The 10,827-nt window shown below is 53.5% G+C and overlaps 1 protein-coding gene across 1 annotated transcript in view; it reads right to left on the bottom strand.

Annotated features, from left to right (window-relative positions):
* TTLL4 (tubulin tyrosine ligase-like family, member 4) overlaps positions 1 to 10,463 on the bottom strand; it is a 19,210-nt gene extending 8,747 nt beyond the window's left edge. Inside the window, exons 1-10 of the mRNA XM_009572516.1 lie at positions 9,151 to 10,463; positions 8,348 to 8,457; positions 7,844 to 7,907; positions 6,002 to 6,126; positions 5,491 to 5,601; positions 4,421 to 4,497; positions 3,313 to 3,507; positions 3,147 to 3,229; positions 1,935 to 2,063; positions 1,167 to 1,289 (exon numbers count right to left, since the gene is read on the bottom strand). Coding sequence (XP_009570811.1) covers positions 1,167 to 1,289; positions 1,935 to 2,063; positions 3,147 to 3,229; positions 3,313 to 3,507; positions 4,421 to 4,497; positions 5,491 to 5,601; positions 6,002 to 6,126; positions 7,844 to 7,907; positions 8,348 to 8,457; positions 9,151 to 10,463 — 2,330 coding nt within the window. The remainder of the gene's footprint in view (positions 1 to 1,166; positions 1,290 to 1,934; positions 2,064 to 3,146; positions 3,230 to 3,312; positions 3,508 to 4,420; positions 4,498 to 5,490; positions 5,602 to 6,001; positions 6,127 to 7,843; positions 7,908 to 8,347; positions 8,458 to 9,150) is intronic.
* Between the last annotated feature and the right edge of the window lie 364 nt (positions 10,464 to 10,827).

Raw genomic sequence — 10,827 nt, 5'->3', positions numbered from 1 at the left:
CAGGAATCCAGCAAGACCCCTGTAAATCTTTTAGCTAGAAGCATTTCACTGAGGCTTCAGGGGTGGAGAAAAATTTTTGAAAAACGTGGAGGACAAGATAGTAGGGGGGGACGTGTCTCTGCTTTTATAGGAGTTTCCCACACCACACCGAGTGCTGCAAGCTACCCTGACACTGAGCCAAGGATGCTCAGATGTTGCTCAAGTGAGACCGTGTGGCTAATGGCCAGGAATCCAAAGGTCACGCTTCCTGCATACGAGATGAAGTGGATTACAGCCACTCTCATCTTTAACGTGGGAGCAGCCAGCTTTGACTTGCATGGCAGTACTGAAAACCCACACAATCGCACCCGCATGGGATTTCAACTGCTGGGGGACAGCAGACCCTTCTCAAAGTCCCAGTGGAGGAAGAGACAACTGCACAGCAGGTCTACATCTAAGAAAGCAATCCTACCACAGCAAATCACCTTCTGCAGCTCCCTTTGAAGTGAAGTAGCCCTGCCCTGGCCCATGAATTGAGAACTCTATCCTGCACTATTTTTAAAAGAGTTCAAACACCTCTGTGGAATCAGAGACAAGTGCCTGAGGTCTTGGATCAGTCCACCCACAGGAGAGCAGGGAACAGGAACTCCTGCAAGACTGCAGCCCTCCTCCCAAATGCCTAGAAATGGCTCCTGTTCACACTGAGTAGCACATAAATGATCAGTTTTGCACCAGGACTGTCCCTTTCTCTGCCTCCACAGGGAAGTCAAGAGTGAGATGGGCAGAAGTTCCCATCTAGCCAATTTAAGCATCACAATTACCCATTCAATTTCTAACAGCAAAAAATCAGATTCTGCTTTAACCACATCCCATCGCCCCCGCAATAGGGCAAGGGGATGAATAAGCACAGATGAGAGCAGTGTTGGAAGCAGGGAACAGCACAGACACAGGCAGGATGAATGGCAACCACAGCCCAGGCAGCAGCGGACAGGACGAGTCCCAAGCCAGGGAGATCATCCAGATTCCATTGACACTAATCCATGCCAAAATCACTCTGCTCCTCCAGTTTCCCCAAGCAGGAGCAAACAATACACGAAGTACCTTCAAGTTTTGGATAGGAATACTGAAAAAAGGCTGACTTACAGGGAGTAGAAAGAGCTGCCCTGTGCCCTAAAAGCAGCACCTACCATTTGTGTCCCTGGCAAGCAGTCTCATCCAGGTTGGACTTGTACTCCGTGTTCTTCTTGTTCACGCTGTAGTTGGTCAAGTGCACGAACTTGTTGCTGAGGCTCTTCATCGAGGAGGAGTACCTGGAGCAGGCAATAGGAGCAGAAGCAGTCTGAGCTTGAACTGGCTGCCCCCAGGCCCATGGGGCAGGCAGAAACTCTGCTCTCATCTCAGACCACTCTCGGCCACCCACCAGCCCTGCTGCCTCCTTTTCCGAGGCTGCCTGGAGCTCTCTGTCCCCACGGGCCCAGAATTGATGGGACAAAGCATGAGACACAGAGCAGGCTGCCTTGGGATAGTGTGATACTATCCCACCCTGACAACATGTCCTTAAGAAAAGACCAGAGCATCGGTGAGCAAAAGCACTGATGGAACTGCAGCAGCCTGAGGCAATATAGTCAAAACTGGAAGAAACATCTCAGTTTCTGTTATGCCAGCTCTTACGCAGTATGAAGCACAGACAGCATATTTCAAGAACTGCTTTACTCTGAGCTGATCTTGCCTTGGGAAAGGTGGATGAACGAAGCATCCTCTCATATTCGCTTTCAACACTGTCACCTGCAGTGACCCCGTGTGTTTCCAGACCGCTTCTTAAGCAAGCAAGCTACAGCTTTAAGCATCACCATATACGGGATGACTCCCTCCTGTCCCAGCCAAGGGGGGTACCACAGCCACACATGCCTCAGTGGTGAGGCAGCCCCCCAGCACCGCTCTCCCACACAACCTACTTGCAGCTAGCAAAGCGAACCAATCCATCCTTAAACAGGTAGATCCTGAGGGGATCGTAGCAAGTGACGTAAACATAGATCCTCAGGTCGAACTTCTTCCCGCCAATGAGGTAGGGTTTGTGCAGATATCTGCAGAGGGAAGCAAGCACCAAGGGAGGGTTATGATTTCCGTGTGCAGGAAAATCTCTAGCCCTGAGATTTGCCAACTTCAGAAGGCTTGGCAAAACCAGGAATTAATGCAGAAGCCCTTTTGCACAGCATTTCCAAGTTAAGTGCATCACAGTCAAAATGAGAGAGAAAAAAGCTCTCCCATGCACAGGGAGATCCTGCAGCACATGAGCAGTATTCCCTTCTGCTCCGTTCCACTTTGAAGAGATTTTCCCTGGCTCTAAGGCACAGTAGCTTTTCCACGCCCACAAGACTGATCACAATATTCAGGAACATCTAAGACATGCAGTGGGCTACAGATGGTTTGGTTCAGTGAGCAGAAACAGTTGGAAATTTTCATCCAAATCATTTGATTATTCACCCCAGAAGTTCATGATTTTTCCACAGGAAAGCTTATCACTTTGCATGGGAAGTGGACAGGGAGAACAGACAAACCAACACAGCAGTTCCCTGTTTGCCAAATACTGAACAGTCTTCCTGCCCTCACAAGAACCTTCCCAGAAAGCAGCCTCAAACCAAGATGAGCTATTCCCGAAAATCCTGTTATTTCAAGAAAACCCTTTGACCAACATCCACACACACACAGGCTCTTACTGACCCATTCTAACTTGGATAAGAACAAATCTATGACAATTGCCAGCTCTTCCCTGAGACTTCTCTTCCCACTGTGCTTGTGGGCACTGGATAAGGTTTGTTTGCCTCCAAAGATGCCAAACCCCAGAGTACAAAGCAGTGGGAGCAGGATCACAGCAGAGCTGAAGCTGATCACCTGCCAGACAGGAGCTCCAGAAAGCCTGTGGAGCCAGTTTGTACCCGAGACCTCAAAAATCTACACAGAGACAGCAGCACTCCAGCAAGTCCAGCTGCAGCTGACAGAGCCAGACTTCGAGCAGAGCAGCATTACACCCAGGCAGTGAAGAAGTTTCCAGATGCAAATCAGGTGCTTCTGCTCTGCCACATAGTGGCAGCGGCCCAGACCTGGCCAGAGAGACTAGACACTAGGAGGTCCCAGGCTGCGTGTCAACCTCGCTGTCCTTCACTCACCTCTGTACCAGCAGCGGTCTCCTTTTGGGGAGCTGGCTCCATTTGTGGATGACCTGGATACCAATGCCTCTTGCTGATGCTGGCTGCAAAATATAAACAAGAAGGGCTCAGATCTTCTCCCTGCAGCTACAACGGGACAGAGGATTAAGCTCTGCTTTGTGCTTACTGGTTTCACAATCCATTTCTGGCGGCTAGCTCCTTCCTCCCACGCTTTCCTGAGTAATTTGATGTCCTGGGGCAGGATGAAGGACTGGGGGAAGAAGTTAAACTCCTTCTTCCCACAGCGAGCCTGCATCTTCAAGAGGTTGCGCCACAGACGGTCCTTTCTCCCAATTTGAAATGAACCGGGGAAGTGGTTTAGCTGGAAAGGAATGCAGATGCTGTGAGATCTCCCTGTCCACCCCTTGCTACTCCCTGGCCAGAGGATACATCCTTGCTGAACACGGTGCAGGGTAATGCTTTTTGCTCCCCTCCCAGGATTGCACCAAGACAGGACCCACCTACTCCTGAAGCTTTGCAGGGACAAACACCCGCACGGTGACCCACACTGGCTACAAAGCCAGCAGCTGCCACCTCGTCCCTTCTGATGTCTGAGCAGCTGCAGGGCACTAACCCTCAGCCTTTGAGCTTCCTCTGGCAGTATCCTCCACCCCAGTGGTTTCCCACTTGCTTCTAAACTGTATGCCAGAGTCCTGCCCCTGCAACCCAAGCTCTGGGGACAGAAAGAGCCTGCAGCAGGACAGGAACAGGGCTGGAGGCTGCTAGCTTCCAAACCCAGATGCTGCCTCAAGACCGAACAGTTTAGAGCATCACAGCTCTCCAGAACAAACATGTATGTGTGACAGATATCAGGCCTCTGGTCCCTTGCATGTTCCCCAAGCCATGGGCCACTCCTGACCCTTCTGTGACCTGAGTTCAGTACATCCCTTCTAGCTGCACTGGCATGGAGGGCACTGGCCCTATCGCTCAGTTCTGCCAGAGGAAGGACTGCTTTAAGCGACAATGACTGAATTTAGAGGAGCTCACAAGTGAACACAGCTTGGCTACAGCCTCAGTCTGTACAAGAGCCACCCTCACAGCAGGGATGCTCACCCAGCTGTGCCTGTCTCTTAGGCTCATCTGCTACCATAGGAATGCCAGCTGCCATGCTTTGGAAGGGACACTGCAGGGACAGCCTGCACAGCAAACACCTGGTCCTGAAGAGAGGGGCACCCAAACTGCTCCCAGCATGCTCTCCATGCACATGAAGGAGGTCAGCCCAAAACATCCCCTACCTTCTGGTGCTCCCTGATGGCTCTGAAGCTGGGGGATTTCATGTGGTGGCCCCAGCAACCCAGCCAGTCATTGCTTTCTGCAAGAAAAACAGAAAAGTCCATGACCGAGTACCCTGCCACCCACAACGCCCTCTCAACCCACCAGCACCCCATCTCCTGGGGCTAGCAGAAGCATGCCAGGGATGCTGCACAGCAATAGCACAAAGCACTCATACTGGCTACTGCGAAGCTGCCAAACCAAGGGCTATGAGTAGGCTGTGAGTTAACCAGGTGGATCATATCCTTGCAAACATGATTGTTGCAGGGATCTGGGCAGACACAGGGTCAAAGGAATGCCTTTAATCCCCCAGCACCCTGACTTCCCTGCTTCACAGCAGGTGAATGAAGCAGTTGGTTAATCAACGCTGCACTGCAGAGGGACATGTAGGATTGCAAGACTTCCAAGGTCTTGCTCTGCCCTGTATGTCCCATGATAGCCCCAAAATGGTCTGCGCAGAGGTCTCCTGATACGCACAGGAGCCCTGTAAGTACCGCTAGGAGATAACCCTCCAGGGTATGGGTCATAGCTGCAAATGCTCAGTGCTTCCCCAGCCCCAGCCCTCTCCTACACACCTCTTCAGTGACAAGATCCCAACACTGAGAACTCTCTGGCTACAGTCAGAGAGGATGGCTTCTTCCTCAGCATGTGGGGACAAGGGACAGCGGTGCTGGGGTTGGCACCAGATGAGTGCCACCCTCCTTAGAGTGGCAGCACCATCTAGAGGCACAGCTCAAACAAGCCATAGCACAGCTCTGCTGCCCCACACACTGCCTCAGCTCCTGACAACTCAGAAGTAAGTCCTTGTCATCCATGCCAGGGACAAGCCAAGAGGGAGGTCAGGCCCTGCCAGGACCCACTGAGCTCGGATATTGCGGGCAAGACAAGCAGAAACGGGAACCCAGCACCCTGCAGTGCCGAACCTGTATCGCTCCTGCTCTGCTCTTCGCAGGCAGTCTGCCTTCTCGTGCCCACGGGCTGGAGGCAAGGGAGGACACGACGTGTCAGATGCTGCCAGCCTCCCACAACTTACTTTTGCTGACTCTGAAGTGGGACCTGCCAATGGTTTGCTTCACTATGTTTGGTGTGACTGTGCACATTTTCCATCGCAGCAGCTTCCTCTGCTCCCAAGGCATCTTTTCCACTAGGAAGGCAAAAAGATAAGGACAGAAGGAAAACAAACGCAATACCCGGATTTTCTACAGCTGCACCCAGGCAAATTCTTATGGTTTGCTGCACAGGCACCAGGCCTGCTGAGGAGGGTGCATAGCCCCCTTCGCAGAACTAGCATGGAGCAGAAGACTCCACAGCTGAGGGAGATCCAGGATGCTGGAACATTTGATCGCAGCCTGACTCACGCTCCAGGCTGCGGGAGCAGCCATCATGTTACTCCAGCCCTTTGGATCTCACAGCGGTGCTGGGTCTCATCACAGGAAGGGTGAAGGGGAGCCACTGCTGGCCAGCTCCTGGCTGTGTGCTGGCACCGCTGCTGGCTAATAAAGGGCTGGGGCTCTCACTCTGCATGGCAACAGACCCTGGCTCACCTCTCTCATCCCGAGTACTGAAGTAGATGGTTGGAGGCACATTAGGGAATAAACTGCAGACAAGAGCTGGTTTGAGCACTTTCTCCTGAGCCTCAGCAGGCTGGGCCAGGCACTCAATGCAGTTCCTAGGAGAGATGAAGCGGTAGGTGGTTGGCTAAAGGTGAAAAGTAGCACAGGGAGGAAGGGGGAAGCTGGAAGGAGCCTTGATTCTGGTATCAGGAATTTGCATCATTGCAATACGGTGCAAGCAATGGGCACTAAGGTCAGTAACCCAGTCTGCAGCAATGAGGGGGTGAGCTTGCAGTGAATGCACATGCCAAGTGTTGTAACGCCCGCGGGTTTTGTGTTTTGCTGCGGCAAGGGGTGGAGCTTGTTACATGACAAACCCTACAACCTTGTCCACAGGAACAAGGGGTGGAGGTTGTAATGCATATATGATTCAGCTGTTGTAACCCTCCTGGTTTTGGTGTGTCGCAGAGAAGAGGGCTGGAGTTTTACCGACTGTATGTACACCTTCTTACCACAGCAAATCCTAACACCTGTGAGGAAGGGCAGAATTTATAACATATCTATTAAGGTTGTGATGACACCAAAAATAGAGTTTATAATGAATATATATTCAAATACATGCCACTGCAGCCAGTGGAAGAAGGCACACCAGAGCAATCCAGTAAGGAACAAAGAACAGCAAAAGAAAAGGAACGACAGCGCATTGACCCCAATCTCCCAGGCCACCCCTTGCCTCGCTGAAGGGACTGAGTGTAGCCTGTGGCGAGAAGGTTGGAGACCAGGATGGGGGAAGAAGAGGTGTCTTCCCTAAGTCCTTGTATACATATTTTTTTTTCAATACCAGAATCAGTAATTAAAAGTTCATTAATTGGCAATAAATTATATTGATTAACATTCCCTGGCACAAAACTGGTTTTGCCCACAACAGACTGAAGGCAGGATACAGCTGCAAAGGCTTTGAGGCCAGTCCAGCACACAGCCCGCACAGAGAAGTGGCCAACATCCCTCCCTCCCCGCCACAGGAGGCGTTTGGCCCAAGCACTGCTTCCCCCCATCTGCCCCCAGAGGCCAACCAGCCATGCCCTGCCAGAAACAGCTGCTGGTCCAATTTATGTCACCTCTGCAGGACTTTCACAACCACGTGTGCACACCCTGAGGTTCAACACTTGCTCACAGGAAGCTTTTCTCGTCTTCCAGGTGAGTTATGGCATGATGGAAAGCACCAAGTTGTCAGGCAGACAGCAAAGCCTGAGGCAGCCCTGGTGGAAGGAGCAGCACAGCTGCAAGGACCAGCTCCTGTTGCTGGATGGGCAAGAACAGGTCCCACAAATGTCTGCCAGGAGTCGCGCAGGCAGGGCTCAGATGACCACAGGCTGACCAGTCCTTCCCAGAGAAACCTCCTTCCAAAAGCTAAAGAAAAACCCAGGCTCTGGGACTTGTTTTTAGGATGCAGTGCTGAGACACAAGACCCCAAGGAGCTATTGCAATCTCTGGCTCAGGATGCCTCCACTCTGGTTCATCTGCAAGCCAACAACACTGAAAGAGCACAATTTAATCCAGTAAACCTAACCCAGCAACTGGCAGTGGCAGTGAAATTAAGACCCCTGTTTTGCTGTGGTGGATGCACCCTCAGCACTTTGCAGGCTGCTGTCTGTAGCGAGAGGTAGCTGTGGTCTGCAGGGTAGCAAGGAAGCTCATTTTGGTTGGGAAGCCTGTTGCCACCTTCACTCCATTTCCTGACATGCTACAGATCTCCTCTGTCACCAGGGAGGGCAAGGACAGACAAATTTGGACAAAGATGCCAAGTTCAATGCACTATTTACAGCTACTAACCTGGACACAAGAGCCACACAGCCACTGGATGACACACCAGCAACAGAGGAAGCATCCGAGTCACCTGCAGGAGGGGACAGACTCAAGTTTGTCTCCGTGGGGAGCGAACACACACAAACTTAGAAAGGGAAGAGAGAAAACAAACGCTCCAGGGGACAGACCCTTCCCAGCTGCCCCAAATCCTTGGATCCTGGGTTTTGCCCACTAATTGGTGGCATAAAAGGCAGGGCAGGGGATGGAGCTGATAGCACTGCACAGAGAGGAGATGGGTAAATTTTGGAGCAGGACAGTGGTGAACCCTAGCCTGCTCCCCACAGGAACCCATGCAGTTCCTCCTTGCTGCTACATTGCTTTTGGGTTCAGCACAATCTCTGGATCATCCTGAAATGACAGCATGAATGTAAGACAGGAGGGCAGCTGTGCTCACCCCCAGCTCCCAGACGGCCCCCACACTCCCCACCTTGAGGCACGGAGCACAGCCCTCCCCAGGGAATCAGCACTCACTGTCCTCTTCTTCCTCCTGACTGAAGCTCTCGTCCAGGCCATCAGGAAGTTCCTCCTCCGCTTCGTCCTGGGGATGGCTCGGCTCCAGCAGTGACTGCTCAGCAGTGACACTGGAACAAAGGACATCACATCACAAGGAGTGGCACATGCTTTCCAGTGCCAAAAGACCCAGCAGCCCATGAGAGCGCATGAGATAATGTGGGCAGGGGAGTGACAGCACTGCCCTCCCCGGTGCTGATGTACAAGCACTCATCCCAAGCTAGCAAGATTGAGAGGCCCCAGGGCACCCTGAGAGGGAACATTTTCCAGAGCAGCCAGAAAAAAAGAGGCACAAGGACACCCTCTTCCAGCAGGAAAGCAGGAGCAGGAGCTCTGTATCCTTGCACCCTCCCTGTCCTGCATCAGCTCCGCATTCCTTTAGAAACCCATTTCTCTGCCCAGGAAAGCCTTTCTGGACCTGGCTCAAAGCAGGCTTCACCCAACATACGTGCAGAGCCTGCCACAGCAGACAGGGCCCCATGACTGTGCAGGGAGAGACCTAGAAATGCCACACAGCAATTCCACGCTGTGGCTGAAAAAGGTGGAAGGGCTCGGAGCCACCCTGAGTGTCTGTGTCAAGCTGGGGGTGGCAGGAAGGCTCTCCCCGTACCAGGATGCTGCAGACGGGTTTTGCTCAGGGACGCAGCCCATGGTTATCCTTACAGCCACCCCCGTAGTGCCCACAGTGCATCCTCTCCCAACACACAGACACAACGGCCAGCCCAGCCTGCCACGGCCTCCCTCTTCCTCCTGGCTCTACTTACTCGAGGTTTCCTGGGAGCACAGCCTGGGCCCATTTCTCCTCTTTCTCCAGTTGGATGGTGGACATCTGAGTTGCCACTTCGGAGACGGCAGCGAGGTGCGGAGGCTCTGCTCTCGCCACCTGGTCCCCGCCACGTGGGCTCAGCATGCTCACAAGCTGGCAGTCGGCATTGCGGTCGGGAGAGCCAGCGCGCGAGGCCAAGAGATGGACGCTGATACGCTTAGTGCAGACGACGGCACCATCGGTGCCTATAAGGCTCGAGTTCCCGTTAAGGCGATGGCTACCCAGCTCCAAGTTCAGAGGAGTAATGGTTTCTTTCGGAGTGAGCTGCGCTATGATGTGCTGCCCCCACCTGCTGTTCCAGTTGGAGAGGCTGCCCACATTCATAAGGCCAGAGCTTTTGACGTTGCGTCCAAAGCTGTTGTGTGTGGCAGTCTGTCCAGCTAGCTGCTGCACAGCCTCAGTGAGGCTGATCTCTGGCTTCTTCTCTTTTAAGCTGTGCGCTCTCCTCTCAGCATCCTTCCGCAAGCACCGGTCCTTCCTAAGGACCGCACTGCTGGGCACAAGGGTCAGGGAGGGGACCGCAGTTTGCTCCAACACAAGGTCACTGCTTTTCACTGCTCCATTGACCAGGCTGCCGGGGGACCTGTCTCCAGCATCCCTGGAGTGGGGCCACGAGGCAGCGGGGAAGCTGTGGGTGTTTTCCACCTTCTTGATCTCCAGTGACTGCAGCAAAGGCACTTTAGCATTGCTTGGCCGTAGGAAGGAGTTGTTATTGAGCACTGGTCTGTAGGAGCTGGAAGGCTGCCGACTCGAGCTGAGGGCAGAGCCTTTGACCCCAGTCCCAGAGTGCTCCTCCACCAGCACAGGCAGCAGGCAGGGCTCCATCAGCAAGGAAGACATCACCCTTCCCGTGGCAGAGCCAGTGTCCGGAGGACTTCGGAAAGGAAACCTGTAGGGCTTGGGTCTGAGGCAGGAGCGTCGGTAGAGCAGAGCGCTCCCGCCCAGGTCCAGGCAGGGCTGGGCCAAGGGCAGGCTCGGGAGGGTGTCTTCACCAGGGTGTGCATGGCATAGTGACGGTGGGCACAAGAAGCAGGACTGCTGCAGGGGGATCCCTGAGGGCAACAGGCTGCGATCCTGGAAAGCACTCACATACTTCTTCTCTAAATTCCAGATGGGTTTCACCTGCTGCTGAGCGAAGTGCCAGGCACGGGGCAGCCGAGGTCTCCCTGCCGGAAGGGTGCCTGACTCAAGCCCAACACTCTTCTCCTGTTTGGGGCCCAGACTAGCGCGTTCTGGTCCTGCAGAGGCCATGCAGAGCCATAGCACATGAGGCCTGAGCGAGTCAGTCATCTACAGCAGCATCTTTGCTGGCCTGAAACAAGATGACAGCATGAAAGGCATTGTTACCCTGGCAGGGCAAAGCACCGGGCCCAGTACCCCAGGAGGGGAGCAGGGCAAGCCGCTTTCTCTCCAGGATGAAAAGCCACGTCTCCATCTGCTGAGCTCCCCAAGAGTCTCCTGGGACCAAGTCAAAGGAAGAGCTAGTGTCTCACATGAAACCAGAGGATGTGAAGGACAACTTAGAGAGGTCCCTGGGAAAAGTACCGTCCGCAGGTACTTGTAACCTGCAAACATGCCTGGCTGCCAGCCAGGGCCATGGGGCAGCAGGCGCAGC

This window comes from Fulmarus glacialis, unplaced genomic scaffold (assembly GCF_000690835.1).
Source record: "Fulmarus glacialis isolate BGI_N327 unplaced genomic scaffold, ASM69083v1 scaffold17122, whole genome shotgun sequence".
NCBI lineage: Eukaryota > Metazoa > Chordata > Aves > Procellariiformes > Procellariidae > Fulmarus > Fulmarus glacialis.
The sequence above is the reverse complement of the archived record's forward strand: the minus strand, read 5'-3'. Positions and strand labels throughout refer to the sequence as shown.